Raw genomic sequence first — 9,226 nt, forward strand, 5'->3', positions numbered from 1 at the left:
CAAAATATGGAATTAAAGCTTATTTAGTATAGTTTCTCATAGAAGAAATAGTGTAAGCAATGGATTTGTAAATTTTAAGATATAATGAATTTTATGAGACATGGTCAGAATGAATTCGGGTTCCCCTGTTCTGACTTTGAAAAATCATAAAAAATTGAATAAAAATAATTAGGGGCTTAAATTTATATTTATAAAATCCTGAATGAGTATATTTTTAAGATAAACAAACAAGAACATCATTTGAATCCTGTATGAGGAGATAATTAATTTTTGGTGAAGAGGGGTCAGAATTGTCAGACAGCAGAAAAGGGATAACTTTAAAGAATAAACTGTACTTATTAGCTAAACCAAAAATTCTGAAATTTTTATGGTAAGAATATATATGAGTCTAGATTCAGGTAAAATTATCGGATATTAATTTTGAGTTCTATAGATCCAGATATAAATAATTTAGTGACTATGATGCAGATAGACAGCTTGAATATTCATAAAAGTAAATAATAAAAATTATGGATAATGTTACTTACAAGTGTGTTATCTACATTAAGGATGTGGAATGGAGAGGAGGAGGAGGAAAAATATGTATGAATATTCATCTAGCATGGCTAATTTGCATATTTTAGGCTTAGGGACTAAATTGAATAAAAGTAAAACTTTATGGGTAATTTTGTAAACATGTCAGAAATGACCAAATTGCATGAAATGGATTATTTTATTATTTAAATTACAAAATTGAATGAAATTATTAATGTAGTTCAAGATCGGGGGAAACATGTTTTAGGGATTAAATTGAAAAGTGTTGAAATTATGAAAAATTCTGATATTTTATAGAATTCATGGATTGTTATCAATATATATGAGAATAATAGGTGGAAATAAAGATTAAATTGCAAGAATTTTATTTTCCTGACCCTAAGGATGAAATCGTCATTAATTAAAAGTTTAGGGGCAAAATGGTAATTTTGCCTAGAGCATTAATTAAATGCATTAGAATATGAAATGAATAAAAATGATGATCAAATTTATTTATAAAGATCCGGACGACTCAAATATGAGACTTGATCGTGGAAAAGAAAAGATATCAGATTAATGAAATTATAAACACAAACAAGCAATGAGGTAAGTTCGTGTAACTTGAATTATATTCTTAAATGCTTGAAATGCATGTTTTTGATATGAATATGATTTGAATGTTCATTATATGGAAATTTATGAAACATTGATATATTTGATAAAATAGGAAGAAATCCCGTTTGAATGAAAGGAAAATTCGATGGATCTCTGAAAAGGAATTGACAGTAAAAAGGATCTAGCCTGGACGGGTGATCCTATCCTGATATAGCCCTCCCAAAGAATATGTGTAAAACGGATTTAGCCCGGACGGGTAATCCGAATTAGGGTCTGAATTTAGCCTGGACTGGTAATTCAGATCCAAGCTCATTAGAGTAATTGTCGTTGCAGGGGATTTAGCCTGGACTGGTAATCCCGACAATACTCTATGAGTTTATATTACATGGGATTTAGCCTGGACTGGTAATCCCACTGTAAGGATGAGGTTCGCGGGAGTGTGCTCTCTGATATGAAATGTGTAAGACCATGGTTGAAAGATACCATGGCAACCTGTGTGTAAGACCATGGTTGAAAGATACCATGGCAACCTGATATGAAATGTATAAGACCATGGTTGAAAGATACCATGGCAACCTGTGTGTAAGACCATGGTTGAAAGATACCATGGCAACCTGATATGAAATGTGTAAGACCATGGTTGAAAGATACCATGACAACCTGATATGAGATGTGTAAGACCATGGTTGAAAGATACCATGACAATGTGACATGAAAAGAATAAGACCATGGTTGAAAGATACCATGGCAACATGACAGAAAATGAGTAAGACCATAGTTGAAAGACACTTTGGCATCACGTCAAAGATAAATAAGGCCGTGGATGGGAGACGCTATAACATCTGTTGAACAATTGATATTCAGGTAAAATGTATCAGATGACGAATGGTTATATGAAATGGTTGTGTGAAATGTTTACAAGAACTGGTCATATGGAAATATATGTACAAAAGCGTTGTATGAAATAATTATGAAAATGGATAAACGAAATAAGTATAAGTACATGGAATATAATTTATGTTAAGTTTGATATAAGCTATTACCAGAATAAATATACATAAAATATATGGAAATGATGAAGCATAAAATATTGATATAATGAAATGAATGATATATGCTTGTAAAGAAACGGTAAGAGCATGATTTGTTTCATGACATGTACATATATGATTATCTTTGATATGTTGATACAAGGAAATTATGTAATTGAGACTATTATTAAACTTAAGTGCGATATGTCGAGAAAATAGATATATCAATGTTGAATTTATATGAGATATGTGCAAGTATACTAATAATGTTGTTGTTTGATGCTTATACAAGTGCCAAACTGTTGATTGAATGGTAATATATTTATTTTATATGATGCATTGAACCGAAACCCTGTTCTGGCAGCGGATACGGGTTAGGGGTGTTACAAGAATCTCGGCCAATCTATATGCAATTGCCGTAAGTTGATTTTGTGATGATCATCCAATACCTCAGTGCCACAGGAATCGGTTGTCGGAATCCAAATTGCCGTAATACTCTGTCTGATTGGTGCATCTCCACAATAGCAAAGTTGACCAATGGGACCTTCACGTGCCAAGCGTTCGGATTTTGCAAGTATTCATCCGGAATTACTGCCCGAATTGTCGGATCCTCGTATGGTGTCCATTGAAACTATATAAAAATGATGGAAATATTAGTTAAATAAAAAATACTAAATACTAAATACTAAATACAAATCCATTATTTTATTATGTATATATATATTTTTAATACTTACTTGTGCTTCCGACCGTTGCTCTAATAGAAGCCATATATCTTCAAGACAGGTAGGTAATCGAGCATAACTTGCCAAATGGTTCCACCTAATTAAATAAATTTTTAGCATACGATTATATTTTAAATCTACGTAATAATTGTAACATCTAATATAAAATTTACCTCGTTATGAGTGGGAATGTATATGGGTGGTCCACTCAAAGACGTAAAAATGGAAAGCGAAACCGTACCCATGATTGCAGTAGTGATAGGCAACCTCCGATTTTCGCTTTATTCGGTCGCGTAGCCCCGCACATCTCCCTGTACAGTGTTGCAACACGGCAGACCCCAACTAAATTCAGCAGCTACTCTAAAATCAACGAGTTTCAGCAGTCATCTCAGATGTACAAGGTTTCGTGACAAGTCCGGCATCAGATAACCTCTAATTATCTGAAGAATGTATGCTCGAGCATATTGAATTTTTCTAGTTCGATAGAATCATCATCCGGCTCCGGAAATGTGTCTCGTAACCAGCCTATCTCAATCCGACCTCCGTTAATATTATCCGAAATAGCACCCAAAAGCTCGTAGCATACCGCTCCCCAATCAGCAGAATGAACGGACCCAGTGACTGCGTCCCCGTCTACCGGCAATCCTAATTGCAAATGCACGTCTTCCAAAGTGATAGTGCACTCTCCACATGGAAGATGAAATGTGTGCGTCTTGGGTCTCCACCTTTCTATCAACGCACTAATAAGTTTCGGGTCTAACTTGCACCCCCGGTCTATCACCGCCACGTGCCAAAAACCCGCTTTTCGTAGGTAATCCTCTATCAACGGTGATGGAGGACCAGTCATGTTACGGATATAGCATTGTAATATCCGATCTACAGACTTTTATAAGAAATAATAAATAAAAATTATTTAAATTTGCATAAATGACAGAAATCTTAAATAATATTTAAATATTAAATTTAACACTTACCATTTGCATTTGTTCGACGGATATGTGTTTATCATCGAAGCGAATTAATTCTCCGGCCATTGCTAACACAATCAAATTTTTTTTATTTTAAAAAATAAATTTAGAAAAAAAATAAAATTAAAGCTTTTTTGAAAAAATTAACGAGAGTTTTGAGAGGAATTTAAGAGAAATTTGAGAGATTTGAGAGAAATTTGAAAGAATATTGAAAGATTGAAGATTGAAAGGATTTAAGTGTGAAAAAAATGAAAGGGGTGGGGGGTTTTATATATTTTTTTTACCGTTGGGGGGGTTACCAACGGTCAAAAAAGTAGTCGTTGCTACTGTTCAAACACGGAGAAAACGCTTCCTCAAGGAAGCGCTTTGCCTACGTGGACAGAAAGCGCGCCCTCAAGGAAGCGTTTTCTGTCCACGTAGGCCAAGCGCTTCCTTGAGGAAGCATTTTCTTGCTTTTTCCCCTGACAACGCGCTGACGTGGACGCGTTTTGTAAAAACTGGCCCATTCCTGTAAATAATTTCTGACCTGGCCCATTTCGATAAATTTAAAAAGAAAGGGGCTTTTATTGGTAATTTACCCCAATATTACAACTTTTCAGAAAAGATATATTTATTCATTACAAGATTATAATTATTCAAATATTGTTTATGTGTAAATAAAAAATTATTATTATTTCTAAAATAAAAATAATAATTGTATATATCATTATTTGCACCACCTAATTTAAGCCCAAGTTCCCATCTTTTGTCCTTATATACATAAAACCCGATCAATAAGCCCACTTATATGTGGGTCATACACTCAACTCAATTATCTGAAAGAATTTTTTATTTAAATTTTTTTATAATTTATATAAGTTAGCAATGTGAAATTACTAGCATTGCAAATAATTAATACAATAAATAATAAAACGTGTTATTTGAAATTAATTAATAATATAACACATAAAAATGAATGATATTAATATATAGAATTAAAGGAGGCAATAAATTGAGTATAATAAACTTAAAATGTATAAAATTATCAAAATAAAATTTTGGTTGAGAATTAAATTGAAAGTTTTGCTAACCCAATTGGCATGGTTTCAAATCCCTTAATATGTATATTTTTATTGATTTTTAAATAAAATTACTAAAGTGCCCTCACTTACTGAATTGGGATCTAGTTGTGGGTAACACCTCAGTAAAGGGGTTTATAAATAGTAAGTATAGATACATAATTGATGAAGGTAATAAAATGAGTATAATAAAATTAAAATGTATAAATAAATCAAAATAATGCTTTGGTTGAATGATAATTTTAAAAATTTTCCAATATAATTTACATGGATTTAAATATCACCATATACACATATTTTTCTTTTTATTTTTTAAATTTATTTTTATAATTTCTCTAAATCAAATTTATACTATTTAACTAATGATACCAGCTCCATTTACGGTAACATGCCCCAAGTTAAGACATAACGAATTGAAAAGATGCTCCCATCACGTGTAAGGTAAGAGATAACAAACTGAAAAAGAGTAACTGCCAATAACAACATAAAAAACGTAAGTTTGGATTTTGATTTCAACTTCCAACAGTAAATCAACCAATAAATGTTAAAAGTAGATTATATTTTTATTAGTAAGTAATCATCACCAAACTTCACTTGTTTTTCTATTATCAGGATTTGTAAACCAATGAAATCCACTAACCTTGATGCTATATAAAGCTCAGAACCAAACTCTTCCAACTCCACACACTGATATATTTCCATACCCTTTCTCAAGATTAATTGTTCTTATAACTGTGCCATTTCCATTCATCCGATTCTTAGTCCTATAGGCAACAAATTTGATTGTGTTCGTTGATTGACCCTCGCTAAAATTTCGGATTCCTAAGGTTTATGACCCCAGAGCCAAATCTTGCGACCCCTGCTGCAAACGTAAGATTCCTAAACAACGCTGTCACTTGCTTCCTTTCGACATCCTACTTCAACAACCTCCCCGTTGTCTGATATATACCGGAGTACTAAATATTTTAAGAAAAATGAAGAACCGTACCTTATCTCGTAAGTAGAACCGGCATCAGTGAAGTAGACATTTCCGGTTGGTTGATGGACGCAGACAGCATTGCAAAAACGATTACGGTTCTCCATCTGCAGTGGTGAAAAGTTGGGTATCTTACAAGCACTCATCGTTTAGGATCAAGCATGAAATATCAAATTTATGAAATCAAATTTCTATTTTTAAGTTTATAATTATTAAGTGTAAGTTTGATTAGAGTGTGATTTTACTTTTAAGTGGTGACAACCGAACATATTAACCTCTTCTTTTGTATTATTTATGAAATCGTTTTAATTAATTGATTAGAGCAAAAATTTAAACATAATTAAATGACTATTGATATACAGTAAATGTCAGAATATGAAAAATTCGAGCACCATATCTTATTACTTTTGCATTACATGATGGGGTAGCCACTTCCTTTTATTATTAACTTCAGTTTCAAGTTTTTTAAACTTTAATGCTTTAATAAAACACCAATGAAATCCTCTAATCTTGATACTATATAAAGCTTAGTACCAAACTCTTGAACTTCAAACCCTGATTTATTTCCATACCATCTCTCAGGATTAACTGTTTCTAAAACAGTGCCATTTCCATTGATCCTTACTCCAGTTGGCAACAAATCCGAATCTATTCGTGGATCTACCCCTGCGGCCGCTACCCCGAACTTGTTTAATCGCGGCCTCTTAATGTTATCTGGTGTTGGCTGTATGGTTGCGATGATGGATCTGCCACCCTGAAGTGTAAACTTTTGAGTCCGGTTCGCAGTGAACTCGGTAACCATGACAATTTTTTCTTCTTCATCGACTGCCACCCCGGCTGCCAACGAAAGATTCCTAAACAACACGGTCACTTGGTTTTGGCATCATACTTCAAGAGTCTCCCCGTTGAATCCATAACACTTAACGCTATGTCAAGTTGCCTGCAAGAATAGACAAACTGTTGTCATGGGCAAATCTAGAAAAAAAAATTAGAAGTATCCGAATTGAATTATAAATTTTTGAGATGTCAAAATATAATTTTATCATATATTAATTTTTTTTATTTATCATTTATTTCAAAGGATTAAATTTTTTTTGGAGGATAAAGTGCAATTTGATATCATTTATGAATAGATTGAATAGCAATTTTCTATGGCTCGTGACTGTTTTGTTTTAATTTGTAGTTTGAGTCTTTGGAGGTCTTTGGGGTGTTATATCCAATGGTTTTTAAACCAAATCTGCTGTCAAACTAGTCAGGACACGGGTTCATTAGTCCAATTGGTTCGAATGAAAAATTTTAAAATATCTGGTTCAATCGATTTTTAAATCGTTCAATATTTTGCCCATACTAGTTCTCGATTTAATCAATTCAAAGCCACACTTCGAACCAATCCATCAACCAGTTCTGGATCCAATCGATTCAGTCCAATTCAAACTACAATGGTTACATCTCAATGTATCCATTATAAAAAAATTAGTGTTAGTTAAAAATATTTTAAGTAGAATGAAGAACCGGAAAGAAGCAAATAAGGTTATGTTATATCGAAAACGGAACTGTTATAAGTGAAGTAGACATTTCCAGTATGTTGATGGACATCGACTCCGTTGCAAAAAGGGTAAGGTTCACTATTTGCGGCAATGGAAAGTTGGGTTACCAATCCTCCTCTAGGACCCAAAACTCCGATCCGAAAAACGCATAGCAGACATACAACTGATTTGATTGGTGGTGCAATGCCATCCCTGATGGCCTTCCACAACCCGGATTTAGATTGGCAATTTTCGTGCCGTCGCACACCGACTTTGACCTAAAATAATTAATGTCATGATCCATATCGAATAGCAATATAGTAACTACTTTGATCCATTGAGTCTCACAATCTTATTCAGAAATTTCTTTTTTTTACCCTCCATTTTCGTTTTACAGTTCATGTTCAGAATATTAAGAAACTAAAGCAAAATACGTTAAAGAGAATGCAATTTCCACCTGTTAGGAGTTGTAAATCCGAACTCAACAAAGCCATTGGTTCGGCCTAGATATTTCAGAATTCTACCGTTGGCTATACCAATAAAGAACGGTGGGATTCTCAACTTGAATGCAAGTGCCTCAGGGTCGTTCACATTTTTCGGCAGTCGAATCTTGGTGAAGGAAATTGCTGAAACAATAGGTGAAAGAAAACAAAAGAGGATTACCAAAGTGGTTTTGGTTTTGATTCTCAAGAACATGAAGTTTGTTGCCATTTTCAAGCAAATGTAATTTGATATATATCTCTACATTTGGTGTTAATAGACTTAAGCTATTTATATGGGATTGTAACATAGCTTTGGCAATACTATTTGCGACCTTTACCAGAAAACTAATTATGGTTTTAATGGGTTTATCTTGTAGCAATGATGGGAATAAATGCCTGGCCTCAAATTAATGATCGCAAAAAATTTTAATACACTATTCGTACTCCAATGTAGTATTTGTGTTTAATAATATTTATATATTTGGGTACTTAAAAGTTAAGTTATTCTTATTAATCTTTTTAATGTTTAATTCGAATTTTATAGTTGATTTGATGAAAATTTATGATTAACTAATAATATTAACAATTAACTTTCATCAACTCAACTTTAAAACTCGAAAAAGAATTACAGTCATCAAACTATATTTAACAAATTAAATAAATTTAAATTAACACTAAATTTATTCTATTAACAAAATAATGAGAACTCAAACCTAATAATAAATATTTGGGTAAAACTTTAATTAAACATTAAAAGCTAACATTGTTATCTTTGGGTATAAAAATGTATAATCTTTGATAAAAACAAGCACCATATTAGATAAAAATAATAATACAAGTGATACATTAAAATGATCAAACTCGAATATCAAATAATATAATAAACCAAAAATATTTCCAAACTTACTCCACTATAAAAGAGTGTTCATGTTTAGGGAAAAATCGATTTTAAGATGGATGTGTGAGTTTTTAATTTTTTTTTAATTTAAATTAGTCGAAGAGTTTTTCTTTTTGCAGAGGCTAATCTGAAGTGGGCAAACAGGGTACTTGGTCCCTCAAAATTAAAAAAATTTCAATTCAGTTTTCTTATAAATAAATAAAAAAATTAAAAATTAACATATAGTAAAATTACCCTTTTAACTCTCCTAAAAATGAAAAGGAAAAATTATGTTTTAAATAATATATTTAAAAGTTATTTAATGTCAAAATCATATATTTTCTTTAAAGGTTTCGTACTTTCTATCAAATAATTCAGTTTAATTTATTAGACTGTTGATTTTAAGAGTCGAATTACATGTTGCTCAAATTTTGAAGGTTTAACTAAAAATATTA

At 32.0% G+C, this 9,226-nt stretch overlaps 1 protein-coding gene across 1 annotated transcript; it reads right to left on the bottom strand.

Moving 5' to 3' along the window:
* Positions 1–6,358: 6,358 nt before the first annotated feature.
* Positions 6,359–8,123, bottom strand: LOC107926651 (protein STRICTOSIDINE SYNTHASE-LIKE 12-like). The gene is made up of 3 exons (XM_016857547.1): positions 7,870–8,123; positions 7,541–7,690; positions 6,359–6,740 (listed from the first exon to the last, which is right to left on the bottom strand). The coding sequence occupies exons 1-3, from the start codon at positions 8,121–8,123 to the stop codon at positions 6,359–6,361; spliced, it is 786 nt and encodes a 261-aa protein (XP_016713036.1).
* Positions 8,124–9,226: the final 1,103 nt, after the last annotated feature.

Source organism: Gossypium hirsutum, chromosome A07 (assembly GCF_007990345.1).
Source record: "Gossypium hirsutum isolate 1008001.06 chromosome A07, Gossypium_hirsutum_v2.1, whole genome shotgun sequence".
Lineage (NCBI taxonomy): Eukaryota > Viridiplantae > Streptophyta > Magnoliopsida > Malvales > Malvaceae > Gossypium > Gossypium hirsutum.

Bases quoted from the DNA above. Each gene is read 5' to 3' on its own strand.
- LOC107926651 (XM_016857547.1), bottom strand. From the start codon at position 8,123: ATGGCAACAAACTTCATGTTCTTGAGAATCAAAACCAAAACCACTTTG. The intron at 7,691-7,869 runs GTGGAAATTGCA...TAATTATTTTAG, and splicing joins GGATTTACAACTCCTAACAG to GTCAAAGTCGGTGTGCGACG. The intron at 6,741-7,540 runs GTAACCCAACTT...CGTGTTGTTTAG, and splicing joins TGGGTCCTAGAGGAGGATTG to GAATCTTTCGTTGGCAGCCG.